This window comes from Delphinapterus leucas, chromosome 14, assembly GCF_059928025.1.
Source record: "Delphinapterus leucas isolate spDelLeu-1000000601 "Yukka" chromosome 14, BTC_Dleu_Yukka2, whole genome shotgun sequence".
Taxonomy (NCBI): domain Eukaryota; kingdom Metazoa; phylum Chordata; class Mammalia; order Artiodactyla; family Monodontidae; genus Delphinapterus; species Delphinapterus leucas.
Window position 1 is genome coordinate 28,380,269 of NC_143142.1, and position 18,925 is coordinate 28,399,193.

The following is an 18,925-nucleotide window of genomic DNA, read 5'->3' on the forward strand; positions in this document are numbered from 1 at the left end:
ATTGTCCTCAAAATCCAAGTCTGTGGACAAATCAGATGAAGAACTCCAATTTCCCAAAGAGTTGATGGAGGACTGGAGCACCATGGAGGTGTGTGTAGACTGCAAAAAGTTCATTTCAGAAATCATCAACTCAAGCCGGCATAGCCTGGTGCTGGCCAACAAAAGAGCCAGATTGAAAAGGAAAACGCAGTCTTTCTACGTGTCCTCGGCAGGCCCTTCGGAGTACTGCCCTTCGGAGAGGACCATCAGTGAGGTCTGAGCCCCGTGCATTTGTGTGCAGAGTCGCATTCGCGAGAGAACACTGAGCGGGGCTGTCTTCTCGCCGCAGTTAACTGGTTCGGGTTTGCATGAGATCAGGGTTTTGCTGCATCACACTGTTCCACAGACTGAACACTGTCTTCATATCAGCCAGTCCCTTGTCTGCACTGAGAGAGGACAGTAGTTTGAAACTTGCTTCTGTGTGTGTGGTGATTTGGAGGCCAGAAACTTTTTCCTTAGTTCAGTTCTTTACTGTCCCTCAAATAATTTTCTGACTGAGGCAGAAAGCTTCTGGTGTGAGAAATCCGTCTAACACAGGCGTCGAAGTCAGCACAGTCTAAGAAGTAAGTCATATTGGCATTTCCACCCGACAGTGTTCCTGCCTGATGCACACAGATCCCTGGAGGCTGGGCCAGGCTGTTACCATCTCACAGCACAGAACCTACAAGGATTTGCTCATGCTCTCAAACTGGTTTTAAATTATTGTTGCTCTGAGATAAAGACTCGGGAGGGACTTTACTCCACGCTCCAGTACAAAGCATCTGAATAAGCTGTACGCTCAAGTGGGCGCCCATGTCCCCCACGCTGTGTCTGTGCCCGGGGAAGTGGGGCAGTGTCTCTTGAGGCAGGTGCAGGGCTTTCCTTGTCTTGAATGTATTATGGTTACTAGTAGTTTTATATTGGAGGTCTAAGATTTAAAGTTTTGTGGCATTTGGGGACAAGGGCAGGCTAGAAGTTTGTCCAAAAGTTGAGTATTTTGGCCAATAGAAGAAGGGCTGTGAGTGCGTCAGCCACGCTGCAGGGAACGAGCTGGAGCGCTCACATTTCCAACCGCAGTTTTCATAACTTTAGTCTCGCCATCATGACTAAATTAAGCCACAATTTGGTATCTGAGGTCTCAAACTGAAATTTATTTTTATAAATGAATTTTAAAAGCAAAAACATGGTCTAGTTCATTTAAAATTAACCTGCTGATAGGCTTTGTGGATGCTTTTTGCACACGTTCTCCTTGTAAGTGACTTGAATAGGACGGGTTTTGATGAAGCCAGGTTGAGGCGGCACCATACACTGTCATTTCTCGACTTGTGTGGCCCATTCCGTGGCCATCTTTATGATTTTGGTTTGCTTGGCAGACCAGCCAGTCAAGTTGCCAGTCATGTTTGGAAGCTCGGTTAATGCACATGCACAGCAGTTTCCTGAACACTCTCTAGAACACACCTGTAGTCAGCACCGTGACAGCACCGCTCACCAAAAGGCAGGGCAGTCACACTTCACACCACCTCACAATACAGGAACATTTCTATAGCGAATTAACAGTAATACCTCAGAACTGCCCTGGTAGTGGTTTTACGTGACTGAAATTTATAAATTAGTAAATAGCTTAAAATTACTTACACTTACAAAATAAACTTTACCAATTGACTGAAGTAATGCATGTTAACAGTTTGTCTGTATTTGCATGTAAAAGTGGGCCACCAGAGAACCCTTACTGATTATGGAAACGTTTAAAGTTTTAAAGACTCTCACATAAGAGCTTTAAACATTATATTGAGTGAATCTCATTTATAAAATTTTGGTGTGGGCTTCCCTGGTGGCGCAGTGGTTGAGTCCGCCTGCTGATGCAGGGGACACGGGTTCATGCCCTGGTCCGGGAAGATCCCACATGCCACGGAGTGGCTGGGCCCGTGAGCCATGGCCGCTGAGCCTGCGCGTCCAGAGCCTGTGCTCCGCAGCGGGAGAGGCCATGGCAGTGAGAGGCCCGCGTACCGCCAAAAAAAAAAAAAAATTTTTGGTGTGAGCAGCTTCTAAACAAACAACCACCAGGAAGGGTGCAAGGGAGATGGGGTGGTGTTTGTATCCATGCACAGACCAGACCTAGGAGAGTGTGCTTTTTAAAATAACGACTTGGGCTTCCCTGGTGGCACAGTGGTTGAGAGTCCGCCTGCCGATGTAGGGGACGCGGGTTCGTGCCCCGGTCCGGGAAGATCCCACATGCCGCGGAGCGGCTGGGCCCATGAGCCACGGCCGCGGAGCATGCGCGTCTGGAGCCTGTGCTCCGCAACGGGAGAGGCCACAACAGTGAGAGGCCCGTGTACCGCAAAAAAATAAAATAAAATAAAAATAACTAGTTTTTTACAGGTGTTATTAAAACACAAGAAACTAAACCCCCTAAATGAGAATCCCATCCACATTCACAAGGCACATAAAATCTAGCACATCTAGTCTTTGACTTCACTTCTCCAGGTTTGTGACACTGTGCAGGTTGTCTGGGCATTGTGGGCGCCTCTTAGCAGAGCGTCCACAGCACTGTCCACAGCACTAACAGGCTTTGCCAAGTGTATTGAAGACGTCAAGTGGGTGGTAGGTCTCCGTGGGACAGTTTGCAGAAAGTACAGTAGAAAAGGGCACATGGCACAGCTAATATTGTAGAAATCAAATCAGCATCACTATCTGGTGCCAAAACAAATTCTTGCACTTACCCCCTCCCTTATCCATGGCATGTATCCCCAGCACCTCAACCAAATCGGGTAACTTCCAGAGGGTCATTCACTGCCAGCCTGTGGGGCGTGGTTTCAGTCCTCAGCCTCGTTTGACCTGAGGCCTAGCTTCCTTCCTCCCTTCCTACTGGGATAACACACCTTCCCAGGCCTCCTCTTTGTCCTGGTTGTTGGCACTTACTTCTGGTCTGACAACAACAGCATCATTGGCTGGCTGGTCTCCTGGAGCCTGATGTATCCCAGCGGGGGGCTTCACTTTCACCCTCTCCCTCCAGGCTCACACCCTCCCTTGCATCCCCTGCCTCATGAGCTCACCCTTCTCACAGCTGAACTTTCTGTCAGTTTAGGATAGATAAGAAAGCTTGTAAATACTGTAATATAGTAATTAATATTTGAAAGGCGTTCATTCAGTGGACAATGAGAATTAACTCTCCCAAGGCAAGTAAAAGTTAAATCAAGTAATTGATTTGTACGTCGACTTAACAGTCTTACTAGATTTCAAGTCTTAGGCCTTTCAAATTAAACCAGAAAGTTGTTATGTAGGAGTTTTTTAAATGATCTGACATTTGATGAGATCCCATGAACTCATAAACTCATGTTATGTGATTAGCACCGTGAGCTCATACCATGAATTTTTTAAGGCTTTTATTTTTCTAACTGTATTAATGTTGGACTGATTTTAGGTGTCACATAGGAGACATGAAAGTTTTAAATTATGTTGCTGTTTGCTAAAGCAAAATAGCAGACAATTTTGTACATGCAAAACTGCTGAAGGGCCATGGGGAAATGTGTACACGTTGACCTGGCTTCCTGTGTGTAAAAGTCAAGGTACTGCTGGTATGCAGTGTGACATGACAGTACTAAACGTTTTCCATTAAAGTCTTTTAAAATTTATCGAGGGGAAAATAAATGACTTTACATCATACCTTCTTTGTGGAGTTCCTGTTGTAAAATGATGATGTCTTTTGGTAACTAGCTGTTGGAAACCACCTAGGTTGGGAAGACAAGATATATTTATATGACATCAGCAGTTTACGATCAGCTTGAGAAATACAATCTACAAGGACCACACTGGAAAAATAAATGAATATGAGCAGTCACCGTAACTCTGCTGTGTCACCGGGCAGCCTGCCTCCTTTTTCAGCTCAGCAGGGTAGGAAACTACAATCTATAAATAGTATATATAACAATTATTATATAAGAAGTCACATCTATGGAGACAAATTATGTATAGAAAGATAAAGCTTTTATTTTTTTTCCTAAATCGAATTCCTCAAGGTATATATTCTTAAAATGTCCAATGAAGAAAATTTCTTGCTGTAGCTCTTAAAGGGTCAAGAAAAAATTAGGAAGATTAAACCCAGAATGAATTTAGGAAAGTTCTTTTGTCTTTATGTTAACTAAATATAGAGCATCATTAGCCCTTTACGTACCAAATATTACATGATATTGAGTGTGACATTAATTCATTACTTATTTGCCAGATATATTTTAGGCTCTTCTTCTGCTAAAGTTTCTCTGTGACATGTGTGTAACAAGATGTCAGCTCATAATTCTAATGTTCACTGACTTTCTGAATCCGGGTCACAGCCCTTGCCTTGTGCCTCCTGAATTCCAGAGACACAGAGAGGTCGGGTACCAGGAAGGGAAGCTCTGGGTAACCCTTATTTAACTGCAACTTTCTTTTTCCTTCTTAGCTCCTGTTGAGAAGTTGTATAGTTGCAAATCATCAGAGTCTAGAATTTCATAAGGAGAACTCTTCTAGGTAAGGGCTTGATTGCACATATGATGTGTTTCAAGACTCCAGTTACACACACACATACACATACATTCATCAGAATGCGCCTTCTTCCTGCATGTCAGCCTAAGGCCCACGTCTAGAAACATCTCCCTTTGCTCATCCAAAAAAATTTAAGAGCTAAGAACCTACTTAATATAAAATTCTGCTTGTACTAATTAAATGTTCAGGTGCAGTTACCTGGCAGACTGAATTCACAATGCTGTTCTGGCTCGTTCCATTAAAATGTGTATGATGTATATATTTATCTATTTAGAATAGATTTTACTGTGTGGAACATTCTACAGCTCTGTTTCTGCTGTTGAATTGTGATGCTGGTGGCAAAATCTGAGCCACTTCCTTACCATCGAAGTAGTGGAAGTAAAAGGGCTTCAGAACTGACAGGACACAGTTCTCTAAAAGTGGGCTCTTGAAAACTGGGGCATTAAAGTTCACTTATGTCCCTGGGGCTTAAAAGCTGAGGGATCACCTGGATGTTCCACTCACCCAGGGGGCCAGACGCTGGCTCCTGTACTAGGAGTGAGTGCTCTCAGAGCAGCTCCAACGAACGTGACTGTCTATGAATTTAAGAAAAGGCAGAACTTCCTTCCCTCGGGAGTGGCTAGAAAAAAGGGGCAGCCTCACTAGAAGTTTGCCCTTCTGTATAATTCTTTGCTTTGATGTTCCCATGTAACTGCAGGAATCATCTGTTGGTCCCTGGCCTACCTCCCCCAGTAGTTCCTTTCCCTAGGGTAACACAGCAGAAAATGTCACACCCCAAACTTTTCCGGGAGCAACAGTGTTTGGGAGAGTGGAAATGCCAAAGAGAAATTGAGGATTCCTGGAGAGCTAACCTGAATATCAAATTCCTAAGCAAACATGGTGTAAAAGCTGCAGGAAATCACTTGGGAGAAAGAGAAGGAACAGCAAGATTCTGCACAGGTAAACCTCAGCAGTGTAGCTCCTGCAGCAGGGAGCCTAAGGTGTAAACAGAAAACAGAATAACTTCTCATTTAAAGGGAAAAAACTTTGATCTTAGACACCCCAAAGACAGAAGAAGCCTGAGATTTCAGCTGTCCACCAAGGAAGGGAAGATGACTTGAGTCATCCTACCACAATCTCAAGGTCATTTAAGGAGTCAGATCCACAGACTGTGAGCTTGGACTGAGCACTGTGGGTGTAATTGGCTGGACACCCCCACTTCTGCGTGGCTCCTGTGGTGGCCTAAGGCACTCCTCCTGGTGCAGCCGGTGGTGGGCACACCTCCTTCATGGTAGGAACTGGAGCTGACTCTGCTCCACAACGGTATTCACTTGCAAAAAGAGCTTTATGATAACTGGGAAAAAAACACAAACTAGTCTGTAATTAGTGAAGCAGAACCTTCCAGCAGTACCTGGTCTCAAGTATCTGAAATGGTTCTAACTAAACTGCTCCAGCATGGCAGCAAAACAGCTATCAGACATTGGGAAAGCACCTTAACATTTCTGGATTTCAGTTTCTTCAATTTTAAAGTGAGGGTGTTGGATGAGGTGGTCTCTGAGGTCACTTTTAACCAGGAGAGACACAACACACACGGGGTCAAAGAACCAGTACTGCACAAACACTGAACAGTGAGTAACCGAGAGCATGAGAAACTCAGAGAGATCTCTGTGCATCCACGCCAGCACTTTTACTGAAGCCAAGTGTTATTAAACAATATTTCTCTGTATTGATGACGAACCTGATTATATTACATGAATGCAAGAAACAGTATATGCTGCATTTATTTGAAACTTGGGGAGGCAAAGGCAAGTTCAGTTTTACTATTTGCTGTAAAGAACCTGAGTCCATCTCCCAAAATTAAAAAACAAAACAAAACAGAAAGATGAGTTGACATATTAACAACAGACAAAAAAACCCAAACACCTCTGCACCCGCCACTTTGTGTTGGCACCATCCGGTTACTGGTGGTTCATCTCCCAGCCCTGCACGATGGAAAGACGTGGTCTGTCTTGGCAGGTCTCTGTTCCTACAGTGTGACGTGTGCTCTTGTCGAGACGTAAAGGGAAGCAAGTAGCTGGAGGGATGACTACATGAAACAGACTTTTAATTGTGTTAAGTGGAAACAAAAGTACAGACAACTCTTGCTGTCCAGCTTGATCAAAGAAATAGTTACCACAGCTACAGGGGTCCCCAGTCTACACACCTCCCGTGTGTGGTAATGGGACCCCCAGCCAAGAAGCTTGTCTCTTTGGCCCTCGCAGTTCTCAGCCCTGATGAAACACTTCAAGGGCCAGGCAGATGCTTATGCTCTGCCAAGTTCCATCACTGAACAGGTCCAATAGCTGGGATGGAGCCCTTGTGTCATTCACGCAGTCATTTACTCCCTGGTTCTGTCTCACAGCTCTACAGACCGGGCTTCCTCCCTGGCCAGGGGCTGCTTCCAATAGCTTCTCGACTGCCATGTCTCTGCAGTGCTTCCTGCCCTTCCTACTCCTCCTGCATCTTTTTTTTCTCCACTGCAGTCAGCATCTATTACATTGTTTCCATGAAGACACGGATATTTGTCAGATTTCTTTACCACCACATCCCTAGATTTGGAAAACTATCTGGCATGCAACAACAGGTGCTCAATAAATGTTTGTGGAGTCAATGAATGAGCAGGTTCAATATGGAAATGAGAAAAAGTCAGCAATACAAAGATGGAACCATCAACGTCTTCAAACCGCTGACACAGTGTGTAGTCTGTGCTCTTTAACACGTAAGGGCCACGTACAGCCCTGTGTTTTTCCTTTAAGGCAGGAGTACAATCCTAAGTCAACAAATCACTGCAGGCCTAACGTGGGCAACTAGAATAGGGAGGCTTGAGTCAGCAGCTCATGCATCTGTTGGTTACCTGCAGCTCGCAGAAACCCTACTTGCCAGTCTGGGTTTCCGACCCCACTCTTGTAAATGCCACTCATCACAGTTCCTCTCCAGGCACTCTTCCACTTCCAGAGCCCCTGGGTGGAGCCACCATGTACAGCCCAGCCTCCTGACCCAGCTTTTTTCCATTAACAAATTGATGGGCAGATGTTAAAGACCCATAATCGAAGCCACTACATAAATGCAAAGCATATGTTTATCAGCACTGAGCTCGTACTCATTACCTTTTTACTACTTGCCCCTTTCATAGTATGGTAGTAATCATAATACTTTGATTAAAATTTATGTGCCAACTGGGCTGAAATAAAATATATTAAATGATTTCAAATTTGTCATATTAAAATAATTTGGCCAAGAAAAGAAAATAAGGGAAGATAAAAGGTAAGCTTTATGGGCTTCCGTGGTGGCGCAGTGGTTGAGAGTCCGCCTGCCGATGTAGGGGACACGGGTTCGTGCCCCGGTCCCGGAAGATCCCACATGCCGCGGAGCGGCTGGGCCCGTGAGCCGTGGTCGCTGAGGCTGGGCGTCCGGAGCCTGTGCTCCGCAATGGGAGAGGCCACAACGGTGAGAGGCCCGCGTACCACACACACACACACAAAAAGGTAAGCTTTATGAGATTAGATATTTTGTGCTGTTACTATTAATAACTTTTAAAATATTTTGCTGATTTTTAGTAGCTAATGATAGCTACCAATAATTGAGCACGTTACTGAACTACTGAACCAAATGTGATTTCACTCGCCTGACACAGCAAAGCTAATCTACTGACACTGGGTTGTGAAGGGAAGTGCAGCAGTTAGTGCAGGGCACCCAACATAGGGCCAGGCAAGGAGAATGGGCAGCTCATGATCAAAAGACCCGAACTCTCTGATGGCTTTCAGGTAAGCATTTTTAAAAGCAAGGTGAGGGAGAGGGTCAGGGTGCCTAATCAACTTGTGGACGTTTGTTTGATTGGTGGGTAGTGAGGTAACAGGGTGGTATTTCAGGAGTCAACATCATCAACCTTCTGGTTCCGACCACTCTGGGGGGTCTGTGTGCTGATGGTCAGCGTGTAGTTAACTTCTCCACCTGGTGGGGGATTTAGTATCTGCAAAACAACTCAGGATATGACTCAGGATATTTTCTATTGCCCTTGAGGAAGAACTAAAGGTCCTTGACTTTGTTTTATGGCTAAACTATTGTTTTGACTTGCTTAACTGTTTTCCTTTGTTTCTGCATTTTCTCACTTCTCTGATTAAATCTGTTTGGAAATTGGGGAAGGCCTAGGAGGCTAAAACTTTTCTACAAACAAGAGGCAGGGGACACAGGAGGGTGGGATCTGTCACAAGGAAGGCCCCACAGGGTCCTGCCCGGTTTCAGTCCCCCCTTTTCTTTATATTTCTCAGTCCTGAGGGGAACAGGGATGATGACTACTCTGGCTACTAACTGCTGAATGGGGGCAAAGCCAAATTTTCAGGATAAGAGGAGATAAAGTCATTGACTTCATTATTTTTTAAAGTTAAGGTATAATTGATTTACAGTGTTTCAGGTGTACAACAAAGTAATTCAGTTATACATGGGTGTGTGTATACACACACACACACGTATTCATTTTTAGATTCTTTTCCCTTATGCTTATTACAATATACTGAGTATAGTTCTCTGTGCTATACAGTTGGTTATCTGTTTTATATATAGTAGTGTGTATATGTTAATCCCCAAATCCTAATTTATCCCTCACCCCCATTCCCCTTTGGTAACTGTAAGTTTGTTTTCTATGTCTGTGGGTCTATTTCTGTTTGTATATAAGTTCATTTGTATCATTTTTTCCACATATAAGTGATGCATGATATTTGTCTTTCTCTGACTTCGCTTAGTATGATAATCTTTAGGTCCATCCTTGTTGTTGCAGATGGCATTATTTCACTCTTTTTTATGGCTGAGTAATATTCCACTGTATGTATGTACCACAGCTTCTTTATTCATCCATCCACTGATGGACATTTAGGTTGCTTTCATGTCTTGGCTATTGTAAATAGTTCTGCTATGAACACTGGGATGCATGTATCTCTTTGAATTAGAGTTTTTATCTTTTCCAGATATATGCCCAGGAATGGGATTGTTGGATCATATGGTAACTGTTTTTAGTTTTTTAAGGAACCTCCATACTGTTCTCTGTAGTGGCTGCACCAATTTACATTCCTGCCAAAACAGTGTAAGAGGGTTCCCTTTCTCCCACAACCTCTCCAGCATTTATTATTTGTAGATTTTTTGATGATGGCCATTCTGACCGGTGTGAGGTGATACTTCATTGTAGTTTTGATTTACATTTCTCTAATAATTAGTGATGTTGAGCATCTTTTCACGTGCCTGTTGGCCATCTGTATGTCTTCTTTGGAGAAATGTCTATTTAGATCTTCTGCCCATTTTTTAAAAATAAATTTATTTGATTTATTTTTGGCTCTGTTGGTCTTTGTTGCCGTGCACGGGCTTTCTCTGGTTGCGCCGAGCGGGGGCTACTCTCCGTTGTGGTGAGTGGGCTTCTCACTGTGGTGGCCTCTCCTGTTGCGGAGCATGGACTCCAGGCACACAGGCTTCAGCAGTTGTGGCACCCGGGCCCAGCAGTTGTGGCTCGCAGGCTCTAGAGCGCAGGCTCAGCAGTTGTGTTCTGCCCATTTTTTTATTGGGTTGTTTGGGTTTTTTTGTTATTGAATTGTATGAGCTATTTGTATATTTTGGAACTCAATCCCTTGTCGGTTGCACCATTTGCAAAATTTTCTCCCATTTCATAGGTTGTCTGTTCGTTTTGTTTATGGTTTCCTTTGCTGTGCAAAAGCTTTTAAGTTTAATTAGTTTATTTATTTCTGCTTTTGTTTCCATTACTCCAGGAAACGGATCCAAAAAAATATTGCTGTGATTTATGTCAAAGAGCATTCTGCCTATGTTTTCCTCTAGTAGTTTTATAGTGTCTAGTCTTACATTTAGGTCTTTAATCCATTTTGAGTTTATTTTTGTATATGGTGTTGGAGAATGTTCTAATTTCATTCTTTTAGCTGTAACTGTCCAGTTTTCCCAGCATCACTTATTGAAAAGACTGTCTTTTCTCTATTGTATATTCTTGCCTCCTTTGTCATAGATTAATTGACCATAAGTTCATGGGTTTATTTCTGGGCTATCTATCCTGTTCCATTGATCTATGTGTCTGTTTCTGTGCCAGTACCATACTGTTTTGATGACTGTAGCTTTGTAGTATAGTCTGAAGTCAGGGAGCATGATTGCTCTAGCTCCATTCTTTCCCAAGATTGTTCTGGCTATTCAGGGTCTTTTCTGTTTCCATACAAATTAAAAAAAAATTTTGTTCTAATAATAGCCAAAATTTGTTCAATAGCCAAATTTTTTTATTCTAATCCTGTGAAAAATGCCATTGGTAATTTGATAGGGATTTCATTGAATCTGTAGATTACTTTGGGTAGTACAGTCATTTTAACAATATTGAGTCTTCCAATCCAAGAACACACCAAATCTTTCCATCTGTGTGGTCTTCAGTTTCTTTCATCAGTGTCTTATAGTTTTCAGAGTACAGTCTTTTACCTCCTTAGGTAGGTTTATACCTAAGTATTTTATTCTTTTTGATGCAATGGTACATAGGATTGTTTCCTTAATTTCTCTTTCTGATAGTTCATTGTTAATCTATAGAAATGCAACAGATTTCTGTGTATTAATTTTGTACCCTGCAACTTTACCACATTCATTGATGAGCTCTAGTTTTCGGGTGGCATCTTTAGGATTTTCTGTGTATAGTATGTCATCTGCAAACAGTGATAGTTTTACCTCTTCCCTTCCAGTTTGGATCCCTTTTATTTCATTTTCTTCTCTGATTGCCATGGCTAGGACTTCCAAAACTATGTTGAATAAAAGTGGCAAGTGTGGTCATCCTTGTCTTGTTCCTTATCTTATAGGGAATGGTTTTAGCTTTTCACTGTTAAGTATGATATTAGCTGTTGTGTATGAGTTTGTCATATATGGCATTTATTATGTTGAGGTTTGTTCTCTCTATGCCCACTTTCTGAAGAGTTTATAAGTGGATGTTGAATTTTATCAAAAGCTTTTTCTGCATCTACTGAGATGATCAAATGTTTTTTATTCTTCAGTTTGTTAATATGTTATATTGCATTGGTTGATTCATGGACGTTGAGAAATACTTGCATCCCTGGGATAAATCCCACTTGACCATGGTGTATGATCCTTTTAATGTATTGTTGGAGTCAGTTCACTAGTATTTTGTTGAGTTTTACATCTGTGTTCATCAGTGATATTGGCCTGTAATTTTCTTTTTTTGAGTGTGATATCTTTGGTTTTGGCATCAGGGTGATTGTGGCCTGACAGAATGAGTTTGGAAGTGTTCCTTCCTCTGCAATTTTTCTGAATAGTTTCAGAAGGATGGGTGTTAACTCTTCGCTAATTCACCTGTGAAGAAGCCATCTGGTCCTGGACTTTTGGGTGAGTTTTTTAATTACTTATTCAATTTTAGTATCGGTAATTGGTCTGTTCATATTCTAATTCTTCCTTGTTCAGTCTTGGGAGATTGTACCTTTCTAAGAGTTTGTCCATTTCTTCTAGGTTGTCCATTTTATTGGCATATAGTTGCTTGTAGTAGTCTCTTATGATCCTTTGTATTTCTATGGTATTGGTTGTAACTTCTTTTTCATTTGTGGTTTTATTAATTTGGGCCCTTTTTCTTGATGAGTCTGGTTAAAGGTTTATCAATTTTGTTTATCTTTTCAAAGAACCAGCTTTTGGTTTCATTGATCTTTTCTGTTTTTTGGTTTTTTGTTTTAGTCTCTATTTCATTTATTTCTGCTCTGATCTTTATGATTTCTTTCCTTTTACTAACTTTGGGTTTTGTTTGTTCTTCTTTCTCTAGTTGCTTTAGGTGTAAAATTAGGCTGTTTGAGACTTTATTTGTTTCCTGAGGTAAGCTTGTATCTTTATAACCTTCCTTCTTAGAACTGCTTTTGCCGTGTCCTATAGGTTTTTGGGTCATTGTGTTTTCATTTTCATTTGTCTCTGGGTATTTTTTAACTTCCTCTTTGATTTCTTCAGTGAGCCATTGGTTGTTTAGTGGCATGTTGTTTAGCTTCCACCTGTTTGGGTTTCTTGCAGGTTTTGGTTTTTTTTTGTTTTTTGTAGTTCATTTCTAGTCTCATAGTGTTGTGGTTGGAAAAGATGCTTGTGTGATTTCAATTATCTTAAATATACCAAGGCTTGTTTTGTGACCTAGCATGTGATCTATCCTGGAGAATGTTCCATGTGCAGTTGGAAAAAATGTGTATTCTGCTGCTTTTGGATGGAATGCTCTATCAATATCAATCAAGTCAAGTTGGTCTAATGTGTTATTTAAGGCCTGTGTTTTCTTATTGATTTTCTTTCTGGATGAGTTGGCTGTTGATGTAAGTGGGGTATTATGGTCCCCCACTACTATTGTGTTACTGACATTTTCTCCTTTTATGTCTGTTAATATTTGCCTTATATATTGAGGTGCTATTTTGGTTGCCTATATGTTTACAATTGTTATATCTTCTTACGTAGCATCCCTCTTTGTCTCTTGTAACAGTCTTCAATTTAAAGCCTATTTTGTCTGATGTAAGTATTGTTACTCTCGCTTTCTTTTGATTTCCATTTGCGTGGAACACCTTTTTCCATCCCCTCATTTTCAGTCTGTATGAATTTCTAGATCTGAAGTGAGTCTCATGTAGGTAGCATATATATGGGTCTTGTTTTTGTATCCATTTAGCCAGTCTGTGTCTCTTGGTTGGAAGATTTAGTCTATTTACATTCAATGTAGTTATCAGTACATATGTTCTTACTGCCATTGTTTTTGTTTGTTTGTTTTTGTTTGTGCAGCATGTGGGATCTTAGTTCCTCGGCCAGGGATTGAACCCATGTCCCCTGAGGTAGAAGCACATAGTCTTAACCACTGGACCACCAGGGAAGTCCCATTAATTATTTTGGATTTGTTTTTGTAGGTCTTTTTTTTCCTCTTTCTTTCCTTTGTTCTGTTGTGATTTGATGACTATCTTTAGTATTATGTCTGGATTCCTTTTTCTTTTTTGTGTGTTTATCTATTACAGATTTTTGGCTTGTGGTTACCATGAGGTTTTGGTATAGCAGTATTTATATATAAATGATTATCTTAAGTTGCTGATCTCTTAATTTCCAATGCATTTTAAATACCCTGCATTTGTACTCTCCTCCCCTCACAATTACTGTTTTTGATATCATATTTTACATCTAATTGTTTTTGTTATCCCTTAACTGCTTATTGTGGATACGGATAATTTTACTACTTTTGTCTTTTAACCTCCCTTCTAGCTTTGTGTGTGGATGATTTCCTACCTTTACTGTATGTTTGTCTTTACTGGTGAGCTTTTTCATTCTGCAACTTACTTGTTTCTAGCTGTGGCCTTTTATTTTTCACCTAGAGAACTTCCTTTAACATTTGTTGTAAAACTGGTGTGGCGGTGCTGAATTCTTTTAGCTTTTGCTTGTCTGTAAAATTTTTGATTTCTCCATCAAATATGAATGAGAGCCTTGCTGGGGGTAGAGTATTCTTGGTTGTAGTTTTTTCCCTTTCATCACTTTAAATATATTGTGCCACTCCCTTCTGGCCTGCAGAGTTTCTGCTGAAAAATCAGCTGATAGCCTTATGGGAACTCCTATGTGTGTTATTTGCTGCTTTTCATATTCTATCTTTTATAAATTTTGTCATTTTGACTACAGTGCGTCTTGGTGTGTTCCTCTTTCCTGATCTTGGGTAACTCTTTCCTCTCCCAGGTTAGGGAGGTTTTCAGCTATTATCTCTTCATGTATTTTCTCAGGCCCTTTCTCCCTCTCTTCTCCTTCTGGGGCCCCTACTAGTGTACTTGATATTGTCCCAGAGGTCTCAAATTGTCCCCGTTTCTTTTCATTTTTACTTTTTTGTGTTCAGCGGCAGTGATTTCTGCTACTCTGTCTTCTAGCTCATTGATACGTTCTTCTGAATCATTTAGTCTACTATTGATTCCTTCTCGTGTATTTTTCATTTCAGTTACTGTATTCTTCATCTCTGGTTGTTCTGTTTTCTAATTCTTTGTGAAAAACTAACTTCTTGCTCTGTGCATCCATTCCCCTCCAGAGTTCTTTTGATCATCTCTACTCTGAACTCTTTGTCGGGTAGATTACCTATCTCCACTTCACTTAGTTCTTCTTCTGGGGTTTTCTCTTTTTCCTTCGTCTGGAACATAATCTTCTGCCGCATCATTTTGTCTAAGTTGCTATTTGTATTTTTATGTATGTGGTAGGTTGGTTACATTTCTTGACCTTGGAGAAGTGGCCTTTGGTAGGTGTCCCAGCACTGGCACCTGCAGGCTGTTTGGTGGGGCCAGGTCTTGGCACTAATGATCCAAGATGTCAGCCACCAGCCTCAGTAGTGTTCACACAGCTGAAAGTTCCCCACTATGTCTGCCCCCAGTGCAGCCACCCCCCACCTCTCCAGGAGACCCTTCAAGACTTGCAGGTAGGTCTGGCCCAGGCTCCTATCAAATTACTGCTTTCGCCCTGGGTCCCAGTGTGCATGAGGTTTTGTGTGCACCCTTTAAGAGTGAAGTCTCTTATTTCCCCAGTCCTGTGGGCCTCCTCCAGTTAAGCCCTGCTGGCCTTCAAAGCCAAATGCTCTGGGGGCTCATCTTGCTGGTGCTGGACCTCCAGACTGGGGAGCCTGACGTGGGGCTCAGAACTCTCATTGCTGTAGGAGAACCTCTGCAATATAATTATTTTCCAGGTGTGTGTTGCCCACCCAAGGGAGGGGTATGGGATTTTGATTATATCATGTGTATGCCTCTCCTGGCTTGTTGGGGTTGTTTTAGAAGATCTTTTCTGGTAGGTTCCAGTCTTTTTCGTCAATGGTTGTTCTGCAGATAGCTGTGATTTTGGTGTGCTCGTCAGAGGAGGTGAGCTCAGGGTCTTTCTACTCCACCATATTGGCTGTCAGATCTTTCACTGACTTTAATTTTAAAGAATTCTCAAGTCTCAAGCTTAGCATCAATATTTTGTATTATGAAAAATATTACCTCTCTCTTTGATTGCTTTGTCTTTTTTTTTTTTTCACCGCACAGCATAGCACGCAGGATCTTAATTCCCCGACCAGGGATTGAACCTGTACCCCCCTGCAGTGGAAACATGGGAGTCTTAACCACTGGACCACCAGGGAAGTCCCTGATTCCTTTGTCATAGCACCTGAACAAATATTTGAAAATTAGTACTCATATTACAGTGATGATAATGACCAAAATGCACACCCTGGTAGTAGTCCCTGAAAGAGCCTTCCTATTCCAGATAGCAATCAGAAAACATAAGTTTTGAAGTGGGTCATTCCTCTTTACATACATTCTGTAACCAAGTAACCTTCAGAATGATTCTATTTATTTGGGTTTCACTTTTTCCGGGGTGTGAATATATACATAGCAGGAGCTACTGGCCATTACACATATATCTTCTTTTTTGCTAAAACAAAATTTAAAGCTATTTTATTTTCTTGTATTATTATTGTTAAAGAATGTAGTGCCTTCTGCTGGGAGGCTACGTCTTGAATTGTCTCATTTGCCATTACTATTCCTAAAGTAAGAGAAAGGTTTCACAGTTACAAGAGGAGACCTTATGACCATAAGGTGGAAGCTGCTAGCAGATAATGTTTTGAGAACAGCTGGTGATATCCTTGATTCTGATACAATTCAGAAAATTTAAGGGATAATACAGGAACACATGTGAAACCATGTCCACAACAGACACCCAGCTCCATTTGGATGCCTGAACCATGGTTATTCTGTTTTTTTAAATGCATTATTTCATTTAATGGTTAAAGCAGATGTATGATGTATGTTTAATAGGCCATAAACAGACTGTTTTGATTAGCCTAAAATTCAAGTTAAATCATGTGTACGCCAGAATGACATCCCCCTACCTCAATATGTGAGAATTTCCTCCATCATTTTCCCCTTTTGATTGCAAATCTATAGAAAGCATTGATGATCAAAATATTTTTCCCTCGATGCCAGGGTGGTAGTTGCCTGCCCTGCGATGCCCAGGGTGGTAGTTGCCTACCCTGGTTATCCTGTCCCTCAGTGCTAGGCCTACTTTTGTGTGTACACACATTTGCCTAGTTGTCCACATTGGGGGAAAACTGACAGTAAACAAGCTCAGAGCTAGATTAATGGGGAAGCATTTTATAGGCTATACATTTTATCAATTATACTGAATTGTCTCATAAACATTGTACATGTGCTTCTAACAACAGACTTAAAACAAGTAGTGATACATGTCATGATTAGTTATACTCTGTGACAACTTTACTAGAGAATTTTCTTTCCATTTTGATAGGGAGACAAACATTTGGTAAACAGTTTTATGAGGTCATTTGGGTTTCTATTATAATTCTTTAATTTCTTACCGAGTTCAGCTGTATGATCTGAAAGTTACTAGAAACCTGTACTTGTCCAAAAGTGCTTTCTATGAATCGTCTTGAAGATGAAGCATTTTTGCAAAAGCATCAGAGTGAAACAATAACTCTCCATGGATGAAAAAAGGCACAGGGAAAGATCTGATTAAAATGCAATTGGACAAACTTAACCAAGTTGATATACAACATTTTAAGATAATAGTTAAAATTGACTGATAACAGAATATCAGGACATATTCAAATTTTAGGAACTTCATATAATTTCTAGAACACTTACACTAATGACATTTATCCATACAGTATAACCTAAGAATGTTTATCACCACTCATTTGCGAATGCTTCTCATGTAATTTAATATACCAGATAATTCTAATTAGTTTAATATTTCTCACTGAGATGCTTTACGGGCCCTTTGAAACATCCCAAAGTTAGCCAGAGAAAGAAAAACCTATGAAGCTTACAATATGTCATCAAAAGCAGCTCAATATTGCAGGAATACTTTATTCTCTTAACAGAGAAAATCAAACTCCAGTTTGTACCAGCCTACTTATAGTAACAAAATTTATTTACTTAATTAAATTGAATCTAATCTTAGCCAATGTTGACCATGAACAAAACTCTTTCCTTAAGGTTCCTTTTCCACAAACATTCTATCACTTTCTGTATCCATATTAGTTTGTCCCTTATTTTCTTTCTCATCCAGAAACAACCAGCTCTAGGATAAAATTACTCTTTTTTTCACTTAACAAAATATTTCCATTCTTTATACCTTCTCTCATTGACAACATATATACTACTTTCTTTACATATTGTAAAGCTTCCCTTACTATCTTTAGTAGTTTAATTGCATATATATTGTAATTTTTAAGCTTTAAAAACCTTATTCTCTAGCAAAAACCAAGAAGCAAGCAATTGTGAACTGTTTCTTACATCAGCATTTCCTCACTGGCACATTTAATGAAAACATTCCATAACCTTTAAAAACATACATTTTCTCATAGCATAATTTCTTTCTTTTAACATGGTCCAAGACGTTTGTCTAATAAACATGTTTTTAGCTTTTCTCTCATAAGAAGATAGGCAAACTTAGACTTGCCTAGCAATCAATATTCCAGTATTTTATCTTAATTAAAAATGATCTAGACATTCAATGAATTCTCATCATTTACCTTAATTTAGTAAAATTATAAAATTTCAAGTTACCAACCTCTGGAGAAATTAAAGCATAATTATTCCTAAAGAGTTCACCTAAAAGCTTCTATCCCATTTATCTCTATTTCAGTGCTTATGAAAATATCATCATACCAAGTTAATTTTTTTGCTTACAAATTTTACAGCAGATATAATATGAACTTATTTGGCTTCTATTAAATCTAGGTATGATAAAAGTATTATATTTAATATTGATGACTCTAAAGACATTTCTGTATTAATAAACCAACAAACTGTAACTTTAATGCCAGATATTAATTTAATATTGAATATTCCCCAGATCACATGAGAGTTTCTGTTGTATTTCTGAGAATTTATATAAGCACTTAATTTCCTTTAAGCAAATTAAATAGAGCTCATTCATAGATTCATTTTTACATGAAGACAGAATCAGAGATCTCATAGCTTTATTTTAAAACTTAGTCATGAATCAGACATTATAAAATTCATTCGTTTATAAATAACAGTTGGAGTAAGTTTACTCACTTGAATTTTAAGGCTCTTTTCCCTTTTTTCCTTTCAGGTTCTACTGATTAACCCAAGGCTGTAGTCTCAGGCATTGTGGACTGTGTTTGCATTCCAAGGACATGATAAGAGTTATAACTTAAAGCTTTCTCCTAGGAATACTTTTGTTCTCTCAGGGTCAGAATTTTGAAAAAATATTTTATCAAGCCAGTTTTCTCTGAGTAAAAAAAGAACCAGTTTTGGAATTTTTCTCAAGTCTAAAGAATATTGTGGCCACACAGTGTTGGAAAAATCATTTTCTTTCTATCTCTTTGTAGGAACATAACTAAAGCTCTCCC

General features: G+C 40.2%; 2 protein-coding genes across 31 annotated transcripts in view; one reads left to right on the forward strand and one right to left on the reverse strand.

Moving 5' to 3' along the window:
* Positions 1–3,681, forward strand: part of SPIRE1 (spire type actin nucleation factor 1) — a 205,990-nt gene extending 202,309 nt beyond the window's left edge. For 6 of the 7 annotated variants that reach the window (XM_022551242.3, XM_022551244.3, XM_022551243.3 and 3 more), the window contains one exon: positions 1–3,681. In XM_022551242.3, coding sequence (XP_022406950.1) covers positions 1–259 — 259 coding nt within the window. In that variant the 3' untranslated portion in view covers positions 260–3,681. The other variant, XM_089894887.1, reaches the window with a different exon arrangement.
* Positions 1–18,925, reverse strand: part of PRELID3A (PRELI domain containing 3A) — a 103,845-nt gene that overhangs the window by 24,527 nt on the left and 60,393 nt on the right. For 4 of the 24 annotated variants that reach the window (XM_089894898.1, XM_089894908.1, XM_089894907.1 and 1 more), the window contains exon 6: positions 3,683–3,746. The exons of 2 other annotated variants lie outside the window; for them this stretch is intronic. In XM_089894898.1, the coding sequence (XP_089751024.1) occupies positions 3,683–3,746 (64 nt within the window). Of the gene's footprint in view, positions 1–3,286 lie in introns of those variants that run through there. 18 more of the 24 variants (XM_089894893.1, XM_089894905.1, XM_089894900.1 and 15 more) reach the window with 14 other exon arrangements.